At 65.4% G+C, this 21039-nt stretch overlaps 3 protein-coding genes across 5 annotated transcripts in view; all 3 read right to left on the reverse strand.

The window, feature by feature from the left end:
* Window positions 1-2838: 2838 nt before the first annotated feature.
* On the reverse strand, window positions 2839-7340 carry PYROXD2 (pyridine nucleotide-disulphide oxidoreductase domain 2). The gene is made up of 16 exons (XM_075504081.1): window positions 7163-7340; window positions 6700-6719; window positions 6363-6456; window positions 6210-6283; window positions 5952-6098; window positions 5655-5808; window positions 5379-5440; window positions 5179-5276; window positions 4635-4776; window positions 4409-4543; window positions 4234-4306; window positions 3968-4124; window positions 3680-3834; window positions 3407-3517; window positions 3184-3304; window positions 2839-2964 (listed from the first exon to the last, which is right to left on the reverse strand). Exons 1-16 carry the CDS (start codon window positions 7338-7340, stop codon window positions 2913-2915), a joined length of 1773 nt encoding a protein of 590 aa, XP_075360196.1. The 3' UTR covers window positions 2839-2912.
* Window positions 7341-8549: 1209 nt separating this feature from the next.
* On the reverse strand, window positions 8550-13463 carry HPS1 (HPS1 biogenesis of lysosomal organelles complex 3 subunit 1). 3 transcript variants are annotated; one of them, XM_075504752.1, is made up of 18 exons: window positions 13267-13463; window positions 13051-13188; window positions 12836-12978; window positions 12500-12608; window positions 12140-12300; window positions 11955-12057; window positions 11751-11855; window positions 11590-11659; window positions 11415-11482; window positions 10647-10814; window positions 10396-10572; window positions 10257-10324; window positions 10001-10123; window positions 9819-9889; window positions 9485-9624; window positions 9275-9388; window positions 9052-9134; window positions 8550-8768 (listed from the first exon to the last, which is right to left on the reverse strand). In XM_075504752.1, the coding sequence occupies exons 1-18, from the start codon at window positions 13363-13365 to the stop codon at window positions 8606-8608; spliced, it is 2103 nt and encodes a 700-aa protein (XP_075360867.1). In that variant the 5' UTR covers window positions 13366-13463; the 3' UTR covers window positions 8550-8605. The 3 variants fall into 3 exon arrangements, with proteins under 3 accessions (XP_075360867.1, XP_075360866.1, XP_075360868.1); XM_075504751.1 differs by having other exon boundaries at window positions 13051-13463; XM_075504753.1 differs by having other exon boundaries at window positions 9819-9885; window positions 9997-10123; window positions 13051-13463.
* Window positions 13464-14441: 978 nt separating this feature from the next.
* Window positions 14442-21039, reverse strand: part of HPSE2 (heparanase 2 (inactive)) — a 113681-nt gene continuing 107083 nt past the window's right edge. Inside the window, exons 10-12 of the mRNA XM_075504755.1 lie at window positions 15969-16114; window positions 14837-14983; window positions 14442-14754 (exon numbers count right to left, since the gene is read on the reverse strand). Coding sequence (XP_075360870.1) covers window positions 14589-14754; window positions 14837-14983; window positions 15969-16114 — 459 coding nt within the window. The 3' untranslated portion in view covers window positions 14442-14588. The remainder of the gene's footprint in view (window positions 14755-14836; window positions 14984-15968; window positions 16115-21039) is intronic.

Raw genomic sequence — 21039 nt, forward strand, 5'->3', positions numbered from 1 at the left:
CCCGTGCTTCGGGCCACGGGTGGGGGCCCCACAGAGCCCCCCCCCCCCCCTTATCCCCCACCTGAACACTGTGCCGGACACCAGAGTCCCCTCCCCATCCTGCACACATCCCCTGTCCCCCCATTACCCCACCTCTCCCCCTGCATCCCCGCTCAGAGCACTAGTGGGGTTGCTGCCCCCCTCCGTGTGCCCAGACCCCCCCCTCCCGGGGCCATCCCCGGCACTCACCCTGGCAGGGGGTGACGGTGCGGGACAGGCAGCAGCGTGGGGCAGGCAGGGGACGCGGCTCCAGCTCACGCCGGCCTCCAGCAGCTCTCCTGCCGCCGAGCACCGCCTGCCGCCGCTTTTATGCTGTGGCGGGGTGGGCCGCCCCGGGTGGGGGCCCACGCTGCCCAGCCCGGGCCCGGCCCCCCCGCTCCGTGCCTGGAGCCCAGCCCTGCATCCTGCCGCCCCCGGCCCTCCTCTGCCACCCTGGGGCAAACCTGTCCCTGCCCCAACCCCTGCCCCCCCCCCCCCCCAGCTTGGGGGGTCTGAGCACCCCGGGATAGCCCCTACCTGCCATGAGCCTGGACTCCTCCCCCCCCCCCCCCCCGCCCCGAATGAACCCAATGCCCCCACTCAGGGATTCCCCCCCCCCAGCACCACCGCAGCATGGGGCTGGCCCCCAGCCAGGCAGAGCATGGTTTTTCTGGGGGTGACAAACTGCCATGCTAGGGACACCCCAAAAGGACACCCCTCACCCCTTCCCACTCTGTGCAGCAGCTCCAGTGGGCACGCAGGCATGGGGTGCCTGGGACTGCTGCAATGGGGCCAGGACTTGGGGGGCAAAAGACCAGGGGAGGCTGTGGGGTAGCACCGGGAGCCCAGAGTAGGGTCCTCCTGGGGCTTGGGGCATGACCTGGGCCACCCCTGAGCCAGGCTGGCTGCGGGGGCCCCCAGGCAGAGCCTCCCTCCGTGGGATGTGGAGACGGGGGATGCCCCCCCCCGACCTGCCCCAGGAGCAACCTCCGGCTCGGGGTGCCCTCAGTCCCCGGGGCACCCCGCTGCCCGCCCGCCCCGCCGTGCCACGCCGTGGGATGGGGATAAACAGGAAGCCCTGTGCCCTCGCCGTGGCCAGGGGCCGGCCAGGAATGTGCCGGTGGCCAGCGGGCTGTTTGTTTGGAGTCGAAGCAGCTGGTTCCTGCCGGGAGGAGCCCGGATCAACACGGCCGGGAATAGCCCGTGAGCTCATGGCCACCCCCGCGGGAGCCCCCAGCACCCCCGGGGCGCGCAGGGGAGCCCAGCCCCAGGACCCCCTCACAGGGCACCCTCCTCCCAGCCGGGCTCACGGCACTCAGAGCCTCTTCTGGGGTGGGGGTCCCTGGCCAGCCCCAACATGGGGGCCATGGAAAGCCCTGGGGAGGGGCAGGGCTGGGGCCAGCAGCGGAGCCCGTGACTCATTCGTGTCTCGACGTTTTGGAGCTCAATTACTCAAGTGTGAGGCCAGGAGCTCCCCCGAGCCCTCCCCAGATGCCAGCAGGGGTGCAGGGCAGGTGGGTGCTGGGTCCTGCTCCCGGCTCTGCCTCTGCTCCTGGGGCAAGAAGAGGGCAGCGGGGGTGTCCACTGGGGTCTCCCACGCCTGGGACCTGCCAGCCTCAGCCCGCAGCAGTGGGGGCACTGTGTCCTGCTGCTCGGTGTGACCGTGGCAGGCTACGGGTGTCCCCCCTCGCTGTCCTCCCCCTCCAGCCTAGCCCTCAGGGCTCACTGGGTGCCAGCACCTGCAGCCAGCAACTGCAGCAGCTAAAAATACGCTGCTGGCAGCAGGGCAGCCCCGTGCGCGGGAAGCTGTGGGCAGCGGGGCGGGCGTGCGGGGCTATTCTCAGAGGGCTGCGGGACTATTCCTGGCGGGTCAATATTGATTCAGCCAGCTCAGGTGCAACAGCTCAGCCTGGCAGCACCTTATTTAGGGCCCAGGGGGAGGTGAGGTGGGCGGCTGAATTGGGAACATTGTCTGGGGGAGGAAGAGGGCAGGGAGAGGATATGAGCTCTGTAATCTGCAGCAAGCGGCTCCCGGCAGCAGCCCTGGAGAAGGGCACACCCCAGGCCTGCCGTCCGCTGAGGAGAGCCGCTGGGCTGCACGGAGCATCTGCCCTGCGGATGGAGGGACAGGGCCAGGACACGTGCAGGCAGCTCCCGGCAGGAATGGGGGGGTATGGGGGCACGGGGGGCAGCTGCCAGTCCTGGCTCCTGCAGTCTCTCAGCTGCTGGGTGCGTGGCTGCTGTACCGAGGGCTGGGGGGACAGAGGACAGTTTGGGGGCTCCAGGTAGCAAAGCAGGTCTCAAGCAGCTCCCTGGTTCCCTGCTTGTTCTAGGCACCTTGGGGTGGTCCAGGCCAGCCTGGGGCTGGGTGGCTCAGTGCATCAGTGAGTGGAGGAGAGGGTGAGGGGGTGGTTGTCTCTGTTCACTGCTCTGGGACGCGCCTGTCCCCTCTGGAAGCTCCCCCAGGGCTGCGTCACCAGCCACAGTGCAGATGGCACAGTGTAGCCCCCCACGCTGGCATGTTGGGAGCTGCATGAAGAGCTGAAAAACCACAGTGAGAGTGCTCAAGACAGAGCCTGGGCCAGGGTTTATTTCTACGGGTGCAGGCAGGGGCTGAGCGAGGCTCACCATGGCCACCCAGAGCCACCCAGGCAAGGCTGGGCTGTGGCGGGCTGGGAGCAGCCACGTGTTCAAGGTGATGGTAGCAGCTGGGAGCACAAGGGACCCTGCCAGCCTGCACCCCCAGCTCTCAGGGGATGTTGCTGCCCTGTGGTGCCTGGAAAGCAAGTTGGGGACAGGCAGGGCTCTGTGTGGGGTCAATATGGCTCGCTGCAGCCACAGCCCTGCATAGGCGAAGCTGGTGTCACCACTGCCATCACAGGTGCCTGAAGTCCTCAAGGGCCACCTGGGCGGCATTGCGTCCCGCTGCTCCCATCACTCCTCCTCCTGCAAGAGAGCAGAAATGGGGAGCAGCCGGCAGCTCCAGCCCCAGGACATGGGGCCCAGGGCTGCACCAGCGGAGCTGCCCCATCTCCCTGCCCGTGCAAGGGCAGAGAGGGGAGTGGACACTGCCTCCCCCGCCATGCTGCCCTTGCACCTCTTCCATGCACCCCTGCCCTTCTCCTGCAGCCCCCCAGGAGGGTCCCAGCTCCCAGCCCTACTCACCAGGGTGGGCTCCACTTCCACAGAGGTACAAGCTGGGAATTGGGGACCGGTAGCCCGAGTAGAATGGTGCTGGCCGGGCGAAGTACAGCTGGTCCAGAGACATCCCTCCATGGAAGATGTTCTGCAAGCAGAGCTCTGTGTGAGCTGGCTGTGCCTGGCCCAGGGCTGTGTGCCCACCAGCACGGGCACTGGAGCAATGCTCAGAGCTGAGCCCAGGTGGTACCCACCCCACCAGGCAGCCCAAAGATCCTTTCCAGGTCTGGTGGTGTCAGGATGTCCCTGCCGATGACGGATGCCTTGAACCCTGGGGCATAGGCTTCGATGCAGTCAAACACTAGAGAGGGATGAAGGGACTGGTGGGCAGCTCGGGGGGACATGGTGGCCAGCCCCTGAGCAGCTCCAGGGCGGCTCTGCCTGCGGGCAGGGACCAGCACTCCTGGTGTTACCCGGGTCTGCATATGCATTATGTACCCATGTCCACGTATGCATTATATACCTGTGTCTGCATATGCATTTCTGGCCTGCTCGTCCCAGGGCCACCCACCCGCCAGCATGGAAGGGGTGTACTGGGTGAAGAGGGACACGACGTGGCAGCCCCGTGGGGCCAGCCCTGGGTCCAGCGCTGAGGGGATGCAGAGTTCGATCATGGGCCTGGAGGAGCAGGACACTAGCTGGGCAGGCAGAGGGGGATCCAGCCCCCCCAAACCTCTTCCCCCAGCAGCAGCCGCCATGGCTGTTCTGCCCCTTCCCCGGGGCACCGAGGTGTGCCAGTGCAGGCTCCTACCTGGTGGAGGGGTACCCATGGGTGGCCTCAGTGAAGGCCTGGTGCAGGAGGTGGGTGTCCTCGCAGTTGAGATGGATGGAGCACTGGTGGTGGGGCAGGGGCTGGCCATCGCGAGCGTTGGGGGCAGCCAGGAAGCTCGGCAGCCGATCCACGGCCACTGGGCGCAGGAGGGTGGATGGGGGAAGTGGCATGCAGCCTTGTGCTGAGCTCGGTGCCAGTGTCCCTCCAGTGGGGACGGCAGCGGAGGTGGCCCTGCCAGTACCTACCGTTGATCTTGGTGACAGGGGAGCGTGTGTCGACCTGCCGGATCCGCTGGACAAAATCCTTTGGCAGCTGCTCCTAGGGTGGGAGAGGCCAGGGCAAAGCCCAGCGGTTGACAGGGGCAGCCCAGCCGGGGGATGCCACCATGCCAAGCCCCTGCCAGCCCCGTGCGCCCCATACCTGTGGGGTGAGCTCCAGGAAGGTGATTTGGGGGGAGGCGTTGGACAGCACCAGTTTGCTCCTCACCTCCGTCCCGTCCTGCAGCGCGACACCCTGCGCCCGCCCGTCCCTGCCCAGCAGCACGTGGCACACTGCCTGGGCAGGCGGACGGGACAGGACCTCACCAAGAGCATCCCTGCTCCCTGCAGGCCAGCCAAGCAGCTCCCCACGCCCAGACACCCCGTACCTTCTCAGCAAAGATGTGGGCTCCCCAGGCAGCCGCTGCGCGGGCGATGGCTTGGGACAGGGCTCCCATCCCGCCAGCCACGTAGCCCCAGGCCCCCCGCCGTCCCTCCAGCTCACCCATCACATGGTGCAACAGCACGTACCTGCGGTGGCAGGACCCCAGATTAGCCACCGGCCAAGGGGACAGGTCTGTCCCTTGCATGGGCATGGTGAGCATTGTGCCATGGCCCCCATAGATGGGACCACACCAGCTGGTAGGATGCCAAATCAGTTACAGGGGGCACCTACCAGCCAGGACCTGGGGACAGAGGTGTCCAAACAGCAGTGGGCAGTGGGTACCACTCAGTGGGCAGGGATGGGGGGCAGCCCCTTGCCCAGCCCCAGCCCCTGAGCCACTGTGGCAAGGCTGAGCGGGTGGAAGGGAGGGAGAGGCAGCGGGGCAGGGCACAGGGTGCTGGGGCACAGCAGAGCCCAGGAGCTGCCAGCACAGAGGATGACATGAGGGAACGGTGCAGCCATGAGCCCCAGGGAGAAGGGACCCTCACCCACTGCCGGGGGTGTGGGGGCTGGCCATGGCTCCAATCACCGCGTCAGTAGCCAGAGTCGCCTTCAGGGGCTCTGACTCAAACCACTGATCCAGGATCTGGCCCGGGAGAAAAGGAGAGCGCCAGGCTTGGGGTGAGGGGCTGCCGCAGCACCCTTGCAGGCAGGCAGGCAGGTGGCTCTGCGCCGCTGCTGCACTCACCTTGGAGATGGGGGCTGTGAGCACCTCGTAATAGCGGGGCAGCTGCCACCCCAGCACCAGCCCTGGGGTTGGAGAGGAAGCGTGAGACCTGCCCAGCCATGCCAGGGTTAGCTGCCTGTGCCCGGCTGGGTCTGGGGACAGGCAGTGGGCAAGCCTGCTGGCCTGCCAGCCCAGCTGGAGCTCTTGAGGAGCCTGTGCCCTGGGAAGGAGCATCGCCCACTGCAGGTGCAGGCAAACACCCGTTGCCATCGGGGTACTCCAGCATCCCAAACGTACCTGCCCGCAGCAGGGGCCGCAGGGCTTGCAGGGCCCTGAGCCGCTGGAGCAGGGAGCCCTGTCCCAGGGCAGCTGTATCCACCGGGGGGGCATCCAGCAGTGGGTCGAGGGCCGACACCAAGCCCCCCATGAATGACTCGTACTCAGGGTAAGCCTGAAAGGGGACAGAAGCGGGGCAGGAGGGACCGCGCCGTGGTGGGTGCAATGCATACCCCACCTAGGAGCATCCCTGCCGCTCCGGTGGGCAGGGCAGCCCCTTGGGGGCTTTGCCATGCCAGGTGCTCGCCCCCACAGTACCTGGGCATCCTTCTGGGAGAACTGAGCAATCTGCCGCTGGGTCTGGGCCATGTCATGCCCCAGCAGGAGGGAGCGGGGGGGGCTCCTGTCCTCCAGCAGTGGGGTGAAGGAGTAGGGGTCCCGCGGGAGCACCCTCAGGCCGTGCCGCTGCAAGACAGGGATGGCAGGACCCCCCCTGCGGGGACGGCCTGGCAGTGGGCTCACCCTGCCAGTGCGCTGGGAGGTGCCGGCAACCCAGCGAGGGATGGATGCCAGTACCTGCAGCTCCAGCTCGGCGTAGATCTGCGGCCGCAGCAGGCTGAGCAGGTACGACGCCCGGGAGAACTTGAAGCCTGGAAGATATGGGGCGGTGGGGGGTGCCCGTGCCCATGGCTGGTGGGGGGCAGGGGGACACAGGGTGCACAGGGGTACCTGGCACAATCTCCTCCGTGACGGCTGCGCCGCCCAGCACGTGGCGTTTCTCCAGCACGGCCGTGCGCACCCCTGCCCGCTGCAGGTAGGCAGCCTGGGGGGAGTGTGGCGTCATGCTGCCCATCCCTCCGGGTGGGATGTGTCCTTGTCACCCCAAACACCCTCTTGCACACGGTCCCCCCCTCACCAGGGAGGGCCCTGCTCCTCAAAGCCCTGTGGGAGCCCCCAGCCCCATGGGCCCTGCCACCAACACCCTCCCTTGCCCACGGTGCAGACCCTCTTTGGTCCCCCATTGTCCCCCAGCGATGGAGGTGGCAGCACCCCACTCGGTACTCACTGCCACCAGCCCGTTGTGCCCTGCAAGGAAAGAGGGAGGTGAGCCGAGCCCGGCAGCAGGGCGGTCCCACGGCACAGGCACCCTGCCATGTCTGGGACGCGGGGCTGCCACAACCACCCAAATAACGGGGTTCTGGACACGGGGATACAGGTGACAGGGAGCATCCTCCCCTATCCCCATAGCCCGGGCCCTAATGGTGCAGGGGAGGGGGACAGAAGCGGTCAAAGCAGATGCTACAGCTGTGTCCCACACAAGCAGCATGCTGGGGAGCTGCAGTGTGTGCCCAGCTGTGCAAGACCCCTGCACCCTCCCTGGCACAAGGAGCATGCCGGGGGGGCTACAACGTGCCCAGCACCACCGTCGTCCCCACCTGGCCACCCCCCCGCCTGTCCCGAGGGGAGGGCAGCCGGGTGTCCCCGCTGGCTCCCTGCAGCCCAGCACCGGCTCCCTCACCCCGCGTTACCTGCCCCGATCACCACTGCGTCATACTCCCGCTGCAGCCGGTCTGCAGCCCCGGCATGGGCCAGCCGCGCTCCCCGCAGCCCCGGGGACAGATGCCAGCCCCGCGGCCAGCGGGAAGGGCAGCCTGTGCCCAGCCTTGCCCAGAGCCCGGCTGCCATCGCCCCGCAGTGCCCGGCCATGGCTGCCCTGCGCCCAGCGGCCCGGACTTTGCTTTCACGGCGGAGCTTTTCCCAGGGCTTCCGGGCACGGGGAGGGCCAGGGGGGCCAGGGCAGGGGACGCCTTGGCGCAGGGCCGGGCGCCGTGTCCCAGGGCTTGCAGGGAGGCTGGGCAGGACAGGGACACACGCCAAGTGCTGGCCCCCCGGCGCTGACTGTGGCAGAGCTTTGCCAGGGACTTGCAGAGGGGTCATCGACCAGCCCCAGGGCTGAGAAGGCGACAGGGTCGGATGCTGCCTGCTGCTCAGTGAGATGCCAGTGCTCCCCAGCCTGCACCCCAGGAAGGCACTGGGCAGGCAGGGGCCTGAGAGCCCCCCCAGCCCCTGGTCTGCTCCAGGGAGGACCCAGGGGCACATGGCTGGGCCAACAAGCACTGCGAGACAGGGGGAGCTTGGGCCCCCCCCAGCAGGCAAGCCCAAAGCACAGCCTTGAGAGCAGTGAGAGAAGGGGCAGCTTGGGGGTGAGCTTGGCTCCAAACCCAGCACTGTTGCTTGGCAGGGCAAATTCCTGCCCAGCGGGATGGGGCAAAGGCCCCGCCGTGGTCCAGTGCTCCCTGAACTGCCGTCCCCAGCCCCAGTGAGCAGCACAGAGTGACAAGGGGCAGCGCCTGCCAGAGCCCCTTGGGGCTGGCCCCATGCCCAGCCGTGCCCAGGGGGTTTGCGTGTGCACTGAGCCCAAACCTGCCTGGGAAACACACGAGCTGCCTCAGCTTTACCCTGTTCACAGCCGAGCTCGGCCCCGCAGCTGACTGGTGTCTGGGAGCCCGGGTGTGGGGAAGGGGCTGCAGGATGGGCTGCACCTCCCCAGAGCCTGCCAAGCCCCTGAGGGCCCCAGCACCCCGCATTTGGGGGTGAGGGGTAAGGGGGACATACCCTGGGCCATTCCTCCACGCAGGTTTGGCTACACCATTTTGTTCTCCAGCCAAAGCCTGGTGGTGATGCCAAGCCAACGCTATAAATCCTGCTTTGGAAACGCACTTTTCAGCAAGAAGGTGATTTGCCAACAACCTCTCAGCCCCAATCTCCAGGGACGCTGCTGGGTGCCAGCAAAGCCCACGGGGAGAGGGGAGGCAGGCAGTGGGAGCCCCGGCTGGGCTGGAGGATGGGAAGGCTGCCCATGGCTGCCTGCAGGCACGGCTGACGGCGCACAGACACTGAGAAAGCAGCCCAGGCGCCGGGAACACCCACACACCCGCTTTAATCCCGGCCCCAAGGTGGCTGGAGGCAGCTCAGAGCAGAGGGATGCGGGAGGGCTCCCAGAGGCGCCGAGCCAAGTCACAGGCCTGCTGGACCACGAGCTCAGAGGGGATGATGCCCAGGTGCACGGTCAGCAGCTCGTAGCACTTCACCACCTCTGCCTGGTGGTTCTTGCTGTAGTAACGCAGCAGCTTCCTGGGAAGGAGAAGACAGGGGACTTGGCAGGTGCAGCACAGCCTGGCACCCCCTTTCTAACCACCTTCCCCCTATCAAGTCCCTGGCAGGGACACAGTGCCCATCCACCAGCAGGACCATGGCACCAGGCTGGGGAGACGGGCTGTTGCAACCCCGGGGACACCGCAGCACTGGTACCACCCTGCAGCAACGTCCCGGTGAGGACAGCATCACTCATGGGGACCCCTGTGCCAGCACAGCCCCCGGGCCCTGGTGCCGAACCGCAGGGCTGGGGACTGCTCACCTGTAGTAGTCTCCTGCCAGCATCCCGATGGGAGCAGAATCATCGGAGAGAACCGGCACCTCCATCACCTCCAGCTTGTAGCCCTGGGGAGAGAAGACAGCAGAGGGCAGGAGCACGGAGGGGACCACCAAGGAGCCGGAGCCGGCTGGTGCCGACAGCCCTGCTCCCTGCCCTCAGAAGGTGCCGGGGCAGAGGGGCTCAGCCCCCTCCTCGCCCCACATACCAGCTCGTTCTCAAACCAGAGGAAGTAGGAGCAGCAGTAGTCGCCATCCTGCAGCATGAGCGTCGTGTAGCCCTTCTGCAGGTATCGCCGGGCCAACGCGATCAGGGACCAGACCTGGGGGACAAGGGGCACTGAAGCCTGAGCAGAAAACCCTTCAACCGTCCCCCCCTCCTGTGGTCCCCATCCCACCCCCAGCCCCAGGAGCAGTACCTTCCTCTTGATGAAGGTGGCCAGGGGGCCCTTGCCCAGCTCTGAGCTGGACTTCTCTGTCACGCTGAGCGATGGTGCCATCATCTGCCCCGCCGTGCGGTCCGCATAGATGAAGTGCACCAGGCCAGGAAAGTCCTCCAGGTATGTGGGGTGGGTTAAGGGTGTCCAACAACTTTGGTGCCCTCCCAGGACAAGCCCGGAGCCTTGGGGAAATCACCTTTGCCCACCACACTCCTCCCCTTGAGCCTGGTTCTGGGGGGACAGGGTCCCACTCCCACCTCTGCTACCCCCCGGGGACCCTTCCTCGCTGCCTGGGCTCCCAGCCGCAGGGACGGGTATGACACCATGGTGATATTGCGCCTGCTCTTCACCAGCAGAAAGTCCCGCCAGTCCAGCAGCTTCTCCCTGCCGAGAAGAGGCACAGTGAGAGGCCGGGACCCCCGAAGCCCCAGCACAGCCAGGTGTGGGGCAATCCCCCAGCTCCCCTGGGGATGCCGGCCACCCCCATGGACTCGCCTCATCAGCTTCTGGGCACGGTCCCGCAGCCCCTGGGACAGGCTGTGGCTGGCGGAGGCCAGGAAGAGCTGGCGGTACACAGAGCAGAGCTGCCGCTTCACGTTGGCCACTGCCTGCAGCAGCCTGAGCCGGGAGACACGGACGGCACAGAGTTTGGTCCCTGGGCCCCCAGTGCCGCAGGGACAGCCGCACCGCCCCCGAGGCTGGGAAAGGTCCCCACCTGCCCCGAGACTTTCCCTGTCCACCCCATACTCACTCCTGGGAGTTCCCAGGCTCACTCCGGGAAAATATCTTGTTCTTGAAGTCCACCCAGGTGTTCTGCAACTAGAGAGAGACAGGGCTCAGGATCAGGCTGCAGGGACAGCAGGACAGGGTCCTTGTGTCCCCACTTCCACCTGGATGTCCTGCCCACTCAGCTTCTTCACAAACTTGTCCATGCGCTGCCGCAGCTCGGCCAGGAACGGGTAGGAGCGTGGGGCTCCCGCCTCCGGCCCCTCTTCCAGCTTCCTCTCCAGCACCAAGAAACCATCCAGCAGCTGGTACAAGGTGACAGCCACCTGGGTCATGGGGCCCTGCCAGGGAGGGGAGAGGTGGGTCAGCCAGGACCCAGCCCACCATCGCTTCCCTCACCTTAGAGGCAGCTCACCTTGGTCAGGAGGACGAGGGAGATGCCTGGCCAGAGCGGGAGGCAGTGCATGGTGTGCGGCAGCAAGGGACAGTAACCTTCCCGCAGGCTGGCATCCAGGAAGATCCTTCTGGGGTTTGAAGCTTCAGGGACCAGAGGCCCCAAGGTCTGGAGCAAGTCCTCTGCCATCTGGGGAGAGAGGGGAGATGCTCAGCCCCCCACAGGGACAAGACAGCCTGCACCAACCCAGGACGCTCTGGAGGGACACAGAAATGCGCCGAAAGCTGCAACTGGGCACGACTGAACCGAGGGAGCTGGAGGGGCTGCACAGCAGAACATCAGCAGCGAGGGAAGTGCCCAGGGACCCCGAAAGAGCAGCAGATAGAGGGAAGCTGCTTGCAAAGACACAGGTTGCAAACGACTTGCACCAAGGCCAGCACTTGCTTGCAGAGCGTGTGTGAAGCTCTGCGGCAATCGGAGGGGAAGCAGCCCAGAAAGCCCAGAGGCAGCAGAGGGAGACACCAGACTGCTCTGAGGCAGCCCCGGCCCCTCTGTGCTGACAGCTCTGGACAGGGAGACCATAAGCAATGGCCCAGGGAGGGTGGTCAGAGCCCTCACAGCGTTATGCACAACAGGGGGGATGTGAGGTGCATCCCCAGCCCTAGAGGCTGGGGCACCCACAGCCGCAGCATAGCAAGGGACGAGTGGCGAGGATCAGAGACCGCAAAGAGTACCAGGACAGGCTGGGGAGGCGTGGAGCTGGGAGGGACCGCAGAGCCCCTTGCTCACCTGGACATCTGCAGCATCTGCCTCCCCGGTGCCCAGCATCTCAGCGTCCTCCGACCAGCTCTCGCTGCCTGCAGGGAGCATGGCAGGTCGCCCTCCCCGCCAGACCCCACGCAGCCCCAGAACCTCTGCAGGGCTGGGGGGTGCGGGGCAGGGCTGCTGCCAGCCGGGCACTCACCTGTGCTGTGCCTGCCTGGCGAGGGCTCAGGCGTGTAGTATACCTCGGGCACGGAGAGATCGTCTGTGTCCTGCCGTTGAGAACGGCTAGGTCAGAGATGAGAGCGATGCAGGCAGCACAGCCGGCGTCCCACCCTGCAGCTCCAGATCCCAGGGACTCACCTGGTCATCCGAGTCCTTCTCCGCACCTCCGTGGGAGCCAGGGCCACTCACAGGGATGCTCTCGCTTCTCTTGGGTCCCTGGGGGAGCACCTTCCCTGCCGTGGGCTTCCGAAAAGAGGGGAAAAAAATTAAGCTCTAGCTGCCAAGGCATCACCCCGCAGGGGCACCCCGACCCACTGCCCCCCACAGCCTGCTCTGGAGCACCTGGGGCCCGAGCTCCTCCTCGGCACTCTGGCTGGGGTACAGGTCCTGCACCAGGAGAATAAGGATGAGCAGGTCGGCGGGGCGGATGGAGCTGGCGTTGCGGCTGCGGGCCAGAGAAGAGAGGGGTCAGCTGGGAGGGCGAGCAGCTGCTCTGGGGAGGGTGGTGGGGCCGGGGCCGGGTGCACCTGGAGTAGAAGGCCAGCAGCTTGGTGTGCACCAGGAGGAAGGCATGGCCCACCTCGTCCCCCCCGCGCTCGGGGCTGGTGTTGATGTACTGCACCACCTGCCGCTCCAGGAACTCGATGCACTGCTCGCACAGCTGAGGGTGGATCAGCCGCTCCACGGCCTGGGGTGCAGGTGGGGGGAAGGCTGCTGAGCACCCCCAGACCCAGCCACGCAGACCCGGGGGCAGGTCTCAGCCTCCACCGCTCCAGGGAGCTGCCCCAAAGTCCCCGGCCCAGAGCCCTTCCCTGCATCCTGGGACTCCATGCAGCCTCACACTCCTGGGACGCCCCAAAAGCGAGGGACACCCCAGGGCACGGTACCTCCACCGCAAAGCTCTGGTCCTCCTCCCGCAGGTGGCTGTAGGTCTCCAGCAGGCCCCGCAGCAGGCTCCAGACACGCTCCCGCTGCTCCGAATCAGCCGGACGCAACCTGCAACGGCCACAGAGCATGAGCTGAGAGCCGGCCGTCACCTCCCAGGGGGGACAGGCACCCCCAACTCCAGCTGCAGCCCAGCAGGTGGGGGGTCCCAGTGCAAGGGGGGGTCCCACCTTGGAGACACCCACTCCCACTCCCCCAGGGCTGCATGAAGGCACCGCTTGGCAGCTGCCCCGGCACCCCCATGTGCCAGCCCGCGCCAGCCGGCCGTGCCCGCTCACTCCTTGCGGACGAGGTGGGAGTCGAGCGTGACCAGGCCGCAGTGAGCCTCCACCAAGCGCCGCAGCACGAACAGCGTCCGGCGCAGGTCGTCCTCGCTCTCCGTCCCGTCACCGTTCACTGCGATGTACAGGCAGTCCCCGAACTGCAACCGGCAGCGGGGTCAGGTGGGGGCCGGCCAGGGCGCTCCGGTCGCCGGTGCCGGTGCCGGCCCTACCATGTGCAGGACGTGGAGGTGCCGCCCGCGCTCGGTCGCGAAGCAGGTGTAGGTGTCGGCGAGTTTCTCCAGCAGTGCCGCGCAGGAGATGATGAGGGGGGCGAAGAGGGTGTTGAGGCTGTCCTCCAGCGCCGGGCCCTGGGGCACACGCTGCCGAGTCAGCGCCCACGCGTGACCACGCACCACGCACCCCCTCCCCTCCCTGTCCCGCCCCACCTGCCCGGCGTGGGGTGGTCGCAGCCGGCGGAGGAAGGCGGCATCGGCCCAGTAGAAGAGCAGCTCGGCCGCGGTGCTGGCGATCAGGACGCACTGCATGGCCCGGCCCGGCCCGGCCCGATCCGCGGCGGCGGCGGCAGCGGGGGGCACCGGGACCGCGCGGCTCCGCCCGCCCCGCGCCGCTTCCTGCTCCGCCGCGCGTGACCGCCGCGCCCACGCGCGCAGCGCAGCGCCCCCGGCGGCTCGGCGCGGCCCTGCACGGCGGCACCGAGGCACCGCGGCTGCCTGTCCGTCTGCCTGTCCGTCTGCCTGCCTGCCTGCCCGCCCGTCTGCCTGTCCGTCTGCCCGCCTGCCTGCCCGCCCGTCTGCCTGCCTGCCCGTCCGTCTGCCCGCCCGTCTGCCCGCCTGCCTGCCCGCCTGCCCCGGGGCTGCCCCGCTCCCGCCCCGCTGCTGCCCCGCTCCCGGCCCGGCCCCGGCCCGTGGCGGACAGAAGACGCCGGCGCGGTTGACAGCCCAACTTTATTACACCTCCGGTAGCGCCTCGGCACGTCCCGGCTGCTCCTGCCCGCGACACCGCCCCTCTCCCGGGCAGGACACACACTCACGGCCCAGCCGCCGCCGCTCCCCGCCCGGGGGGGCCGGGGCTGCCCGCCGGCCCCGCCTCCCGCCGCTCCGCTCCGCTCCGCTCCGGGCCGTATAATTTAATTATCAACATTTCCAGCCGCGGACCCCCGAGCCCCGCCCGCCCGGGGCGGACCCCGGCGCCCCTTCTCCCGGCCCGCCCTGCCCGCAGCATCCCCGCGCCGGTCCCGGCCGGGCTGGCGGCAGCAGAGGGAGCTGCTTCCATGCGCTGCTGCACCGGCAGCGCTTGCCCGCGCCCCCCGCCGCCCGGGAAGGTGCAGAGGAAAGGGGGACCCGGCTGCTGGAGGGGTCACCCTGAGGGGCAGCGGGAGTGGGGGGGCCGGCGAGGGTGCCCATCCCGGGCTATACCAGGACTCAGCGCTCCGGCCCTCCCCAGCAGATGGTGGGCACCAGACCCCGGGTGCTTCTCACAGCTTGCGGACGGATGGCGGCAGGCCCTGCAAATTTGCCATCGCACCGCTCCGGCGGGATGGTGGCCAGGGCCAAGCGGAGCTCTGTGGCTGCAGGGCGGGAGAGGGTGCCAAGCTGGAGGGTGTCCAGGGTGCGAGGACGAGGGCACGGCGCGGTGCCTGCCCGACGCGGCCCTGCTGCGAGGCTGTGCGGGCTGCCGAGGAGGCAGCGTGTCCTGGGGAGTGCGTAGGGACAGGAGCGGGGTCGGCGGGTCCGTTCTGGGCCACGGGTTATCGGTACCGGCAGGCCAGCGCGTTCACGTTCTTCACCACGTAGAAGCTCATGGTCAGCGGGGGGATGACCAAGGTGCGGCCAGCCCGCAGTGGACGAGGCTTTAGCTCAGGGAGGGTCCCATCGTCCACCATGGCCAGCGGCTGCCCATTGAGCTGGACCGACCTGCAGGACCAGGAGAGGGTCAGGGCGGTGGCATCGAGGACAGGGCGGCAGCGGCAGCCCCAGCCACCAGCATCACACTTACTTGGAGTGGAGCCCATCCTTGCCGTAGGGCTGCAGCAGGTACTGGTGGACGATCTTATCCCGCAGCGTTCCTGCCAGCTTGATTTTCTTCCGGGAGCGATGCAGGTTGATGATGTAAAGGGTAATGGATCCCCGGACGTAGTTGTGGCTGCAAAGGGGAGAGCGGGAGCTGAGGGGCGCGTTGGCACATGCCCCGGGAGCATCACCTCCAAGAAGGGGTTTGGGGGTCTCTGCAAGAACTGGCCCCATGCAGCCATCTGGAGGGGACATCACTGTCCCGGTTGCCCCTCCACAGGAAGATACCACCTCCCCATCACAAAGCCTGGCTCTGCGATGACACCTTCCCAATCTCCCCCTCCCCTCCTTGGCCAGGGGTGGCATGGCTCGAGGGGGTGCCCCGCCAGTGTCCGGAGCGGGGGTGGCAGTCCCAGAGCAGCCCCCCAGGAGGAGGCTGAGAACGGAGGGGAGCTCTGTGCGCGAGTGGCGTCTGCCCCCGCCGCCCCGGGCACCTAACTGACAGGTCCAGACACTGATCCTCTGTCCCTGCCTAATCAGGCAGCCCCAAACAAAGGCTATAAAGCACTTTGCACCTGTCAGTTACTGGACAAGGTTTCCTACCGAGCTGGAGGCATGTTGAAAGCATCTGGACTGTGTAAAGAAACAGCCTCTCCTCCTCCACAATAGCAACTTGTGTCTGCGGAGGAGCTGGCTGCCCCCTCCCCGGCTCGCTGGGGCGCTTTCAAAGAGCTTATCAGCGAAACAATAACCAGGACGGGCTCCCCGGCAGCGCGGCCCGGCGGGTAACCCGACCAACCGGGGCCCCTCGTGTGAAATCCACTCCCTTGATCTCTGCTGCCGGGGCTGCCCGCCGGCCACCGCACCGGCCCCGGCCAGCCCCGTTCCCAGGCGCGGGCTTGCCGTGACTTTCATCGGAAGCATCGCCGTTCCCGCGCTCTCCCTCCACCGCCACAGCAGCCACAGCAGCACCCGAGCGTGTCCCCTGGGAAGCCAACCTGCCTTGCCAGAGCCAAACCTTGGGCTCCTGCCTCGGCATGTCCTCGGTGGTCCCCATCTCCTGGGGGTCCCGCTTATCCCCCCCTCCTGCAGTCCCCAGCCTCTCTCGCTCCACTTACTTGTGGTAGCTGGTGCAGTGCGCGTAAATGCGGAGCTTGTCGCGAATGACTCTGCCGGGCCGGGGTTTCCTCTGGAGACCGGCCACGTGGATCGCCAGGACCTTGGGGCCGATGAGGCGCTTGTAGAGCAGGGACAGCCAGTAGTCCTGGTGGGCAGAGGGGACAGTCAGCAGCACAATGGTCACCCTGACTCACAGCAGGAGCGGGTAGGAGAAGCTGGCTTCCCCGCTTACAGCCTAGCAAAATTTTGGCTGTTGGGTGAAAATGTGTGCCAGATGTCTGCCTTGGGGTGAGCTTTTTTTGTGCAGTCCAAGCCAAAATGGCACCGCTGTTTCCAGGAAAGAGATTAAGGGACGAATATATTGCTCTACCCGTGCTGAGAGACACTGATACCCTCTAAAGGAGCTTGGCTTTTGGCTGGGCTGCGGAGCATGGGGAGCAGCATGGATGTGCTTGCATGTTCCCACGGACCTGCACGTAGCCACGCTGCAGACCTGTGCACCAGCTCCAGCTGAGGCATGCGGGAGGGTGATGGAGCAGGCAGGTCGCCCTCCACCCCACTCTGTGCGCAGGGCTGGAGCGCACCAGAGCTCTCCCGTGCTCTCCAGCTCTGTTCATGGCATGCTGGCTTTGGTGACTGCTGAGGGTGCTCCACTTCCTAGAGGTATTTCTCCTGTTTTAATGCCTCCCGTGGAGTTAAGCACCCATGAACATAGCGCGGGGAAGCCAAGCGCTCAAGAAGTAGGAAACGTTCAGCCCCTGCACACATGCATTAATGATGCAGCCTTTAATTACGTCACCACATACTACTTTTTCCCGCAGGGCATGGCCTCGCTCGGCACACAGGATGGGCCCCAAGCCCCAGGGAGGGAAGCGAGGCTGTGCGGTGACGGAGGCTGCTGCCGGCAGGGCCCCCCCCTCATCCGCTGCAGAAGCTGGGAGGTGTGCGGTAAATGAAGCAGGGTTGTGGGAAGGGAAAGGGCAGTCTCAGGGGCTCGCCTGCCGTTCTGCAGGATGGGGCTCTGGCCCTGCTGCTGCTCCAGGCACCCTGGGTGATGCTGGGGACATGGAGCCTCTCACCCTGCTTCTCTGGGTGCTGCCTGTGGGTGCGCTGGGCACTGCGTGGGTACTGGGGCACCTTCGCACACACGAGCACTCTGGATAAACATGATCTGCGCAACCCAGACTGGCTGCCCCAAAGGGACCGTGTGCCCCAGGGCAATTGGGATGATCCTCCCAACCCGTTGGCAATGTTGGACACCCAGCAGTGATGGTCATGCTGGCACTGGGGACTGCTCTGCCCGGCAGCATCTGAACCGCACAATGAGGAGGACCCGCTGCTGATGTGGAAAGCAGCACAGATCAAGCACCCCGTGGCTCTCTGCACTGCCTGGGGAGGCACAAGGAAAGCCCTGTGTGGTCAGGATAGTGCCAGGAAGGGGTCTGCCACCCCAGAGGGGCACAGAAGGGGGGAATGGCATCTCCAGGGCCCCAGGCTACAGGGCAGGATGGGCAGGTGGAAGCGCAGATCCCTCACACAGGTACAGGTATCCATCCTGTGGGTGGGAAGCCCTCACACAGCCCCTGATTAACATGCATTTTGGATGAAGAGGCCAGCAGATGAAACAGAGCAATGCTGCAGTGGCATGAGGTGAATACCCACTGGCCAGACCAGCCTGCCTGTCCCCATCCTCTATCCAGCCCAGCTCAGCAGAAGCTGCCCAGTTCCAGCAGCGCTGGGCTGGCCTGGCAAAGGGAGATCCAAACCCACTTCCCACTTTCTGGGTAAGCTTTCGCCACAGTGTTGGAGGAAAAGCCACCTCCTGCTCTCCTCTTGCTGCTCCCAGCCAAAACCACGGGGCTTTGTGCCACACCAGCCTGGTAACTGCTTCCCCTGCAAACCCCGGGCCTCGGAGGAGATGTGCGGCTGAAGGGAGAGGCTTGTGCACCCCGAGGAGGCTCAGCCCACGAGGCGGAAGCTCCCCGGGAGGATGAGCTGCAGTTGCTCAATACCGCAGACGTGTGCCGTTCCTGTGGCGCGTGCCACTGTCCCCGTCCCTGCTGGCTGGCGGTGCTGCCCCACACCCTGGGGACCTCCCCGCCGGCACCGTGCTGCAGGGGCTGTGCCAGCCTTCCCCCGCTGCGGGAAGCTGTGCCAGCCCACCCTGCTTGGGCTCACGGCAGGCGGGAGAAGCAGTGCCCGGCACATTGCTGGCTCCCCGGTGAGCCACGCCGATTAGCAGGCGTCATTAGATGAGTAATTACTTGAGTTTACGGCGAGGCCAAAGGTGAGCGCAGATTGCAGTGTTTAGCCCCACAGTCGTGAGTTAAAAATAAATGAGTTCAGTGCTCCGAGCTACCTGTCAGCTCAGGCTCTTAGGTCTTTCTAGCAGCCCCCTTGGGGTTTCTCGCCTCATCTCCGTATTTCCACTGATGAGACGCTGCTTTCACCCACAAGTTATGGGAGCGATAGAGGCCAGACACTTTTGTGACCACCCTTGAAATTTCCATATGGGTCTCAAGAGCTGTTTTGAAGGCAGCTTGCGATGGCCTTGTTGCGATGGGGAGCTGGCACCAGCAGCTCCAGCCTCTGGCTGAGCACCCGCCCCTCTGGGCACGATGGTCCCTGGGGGTTTGCTGCTTCGACACCGTGTCCCTCCGCTCTCAAGGCTCAGCAGCAGCAAGGTTCGCAAGGTGAGGGTGCGGGGAGCTGCCCAGCCCCGCCACCTGCCCTGGTTGCTGCCAAACCTCTCGTTTCAGCATACGCTCTTCCCAAGCGTGCTCTGACAAACCCTGCTCCCCTGCAGAGCTGGGGGAGCTGAGCCCCAGGCTCCTGCCATGGCAGCTCACAAGCAGACCTGGGCCATTCAGTGGCAGCAAGGGTGCAGCATGTCCCAGGCTGGGCACAAGGAGAGACGCTTGTCTCTCTGGTAAGCATTGGCCACGTTAGCTTCTGATCCAGCTAAGGGTATGCAGCTTTTCTGGGAAAAACGGTGCAGATGCCACAAGACAGGTAAGGCAGTCAGCAGTGATGCAAGGTGAGCTGTTCTGCAAAGCATGAGATGGCCATGGCTGAGCATAAAGTATTTCGGCGCAGGCAATGCCCCCAGGGCAGCGTGGGGACTGACCTGTCCCTCCAGCTTCTGCAAGAGGTGAGGGGAGAGCAGTGATTTTACCTTGCCTTGCTGGCAAGGCTATCTCCAAAGTCTCCGTTTTGAGAAGGATGTGGAAATACCAAAGAGAGTTCAAAGGAGGGCCAGCAAAACGACCCAGGGCTGGAAAAGGAGTCATCAGCGCCGGCCTTGAGGCACTCGAGCTCTTCAGCTTACTGCAGGGAAGCACTGAAGACAGCTGCAGCTTTTCGCATCATCACAAGCCTGCTTGCGGCGGGGGCCAAAATCATGTTACTTGCAATAAATTACCAGGAGCTGGTGACACTGAGCATTTGGATGATGAATTACACACACACACCTAGCACAGCGGGATCAAACTCCCCGGGTGCGGGCACTTCCCCCAGCTGGGCTGCTGCTCTGGGGCTGCTCCTACCCCCGGCGTGACTGAACCCTGGTTAAAATCACACGGGGGCTGCTGGGCACCAGCAGCTACTGGCTCTTGTTCAAACGGTGACCAGCTTGGGAAGCAGTTGCTCTTGAAACCCAGCTTGGCTGCAACTGGGGTGGCTTTCCCACCGATCAGTGACCTCTCCCCAGACCCCTGGCAGCGGCTGGCACCCCTTCCCATATGGCAAACCCTGTGCAAGCATGGCCCCCAGGCTGGCAGCGCCCATATGCCCCTTGCAAAGACGAGCGCCCGCTTTGCAGCGCAGTGCTGGGCATCCCGTCAGAGGCAGCCCCAGCGATCCCCAGGGAGATGCGCGGCTCTGACCAGCGCAACCGCGGAAAAGATTTGGCTTTTAGAGTCACGGAGGGCTCCCGTTGTGAGGGCTGAGCCAGCAATACAGCTGTAGCGGTAGAGCGGGAATAACAGACAGGAATCTGGTCTGCTATTAGTCCCCTGGGAATTGAGGGAGCTTTCTTGCTTTAATTACTTTGCAGACCCATTAAGCAGTGCTGCCACTGCAGCCCTCGGAGCTGCAGGCGAGGAGCACCTGAAGGCAGAGCCGTCCTGCGCCTCAGGAGGTCTCCTGGCCGGGACCCCTGATTTATGGGCAGGAAGGGCGCTTGTCTCAAGTGAGCTGATGTGCAGAGCTCAGGCCAGCCACATCTTCTGAGCACCGTGGGGCCAGTGAAGACCCACGAGCTTTCCACTAGATGGGGAAAGCCCAGAGGGTCCCACTTGATGTCTTTGCACATTTAATTAATTGCAGGAGCTTTCAGAGACTTCAGCTTTTGGAAACAAGGCTGATTAGGCAGACCTTCAGACAGACCTATTAACCAGAGCCTCCTGTCTCCAGAGCCATTGGGAAGGGTGCAGGAGCATATCCCCACGCTCTCTCCTAGAGGCAGCAAAGCAGCTTTACAGCCTGCCTGAGTTTGTTCAACTCCATGTTCACCACATGTGAGAAGACGTTTCCATAACCAGAAAACGAGTAACAGAGCCGTAGCCCTTCAGCCTCCTGGGGACTGTAACCGGCAAAGGCAGCCGAACTTCAAATGAGCAGGCTGCTGACCCCGCGGTGCACAGCCTCCTCTGGCTGGGGCTGCCGGGGTATGGCTCTGTGTCCCCGTGTCACCAGCAGCATCAGCTGGCTGCTGCCCGCTCTCCTCCTCTTCCTCTTGCTTCTTCCCTCTTCTGAAGCTGCGCAAGCTCTTCCTCCATCCCTCAGGCATGCTCGAGTTTCAACAGCCTGTTATAGATTGCTCCATTCCTGCACATTCATCTGTGTTCTTCCACAGTCCAAGCAACCCATATGGAAATAAGGGCTGGCTGGTCTGCCTTCCCGTACACCACGGGATAGAGAGCTTCACTCTTTTATCCCTCTGTTGAGCCTGATGGCTCGTTTTTGTCAAAAACATCTTCCAGAAAAGTAGTGATTGTGGTTGTGAGGGCTTGGAGGGATGGAGAAGCCGCCACTTCCCAGGGAGTCTGTTCCAGCGGTTAAACATCCGCA

This window comes from Mycteria americana, chromosome 6 (genome assembly GCF_035582795.1).
Source record: "Mycteria americana isolate JAX WOST 10 ecotype Jacksonville Zoo and Gardens chromosome 6, USCA_MyAme_1.0, whole genome shotgun sequence".
NCBI lineage: Eukaryota > Metazoa > Chordata > Aves > Ciconiiformes > Ciconiidae > Mycteria > Mycteria americana.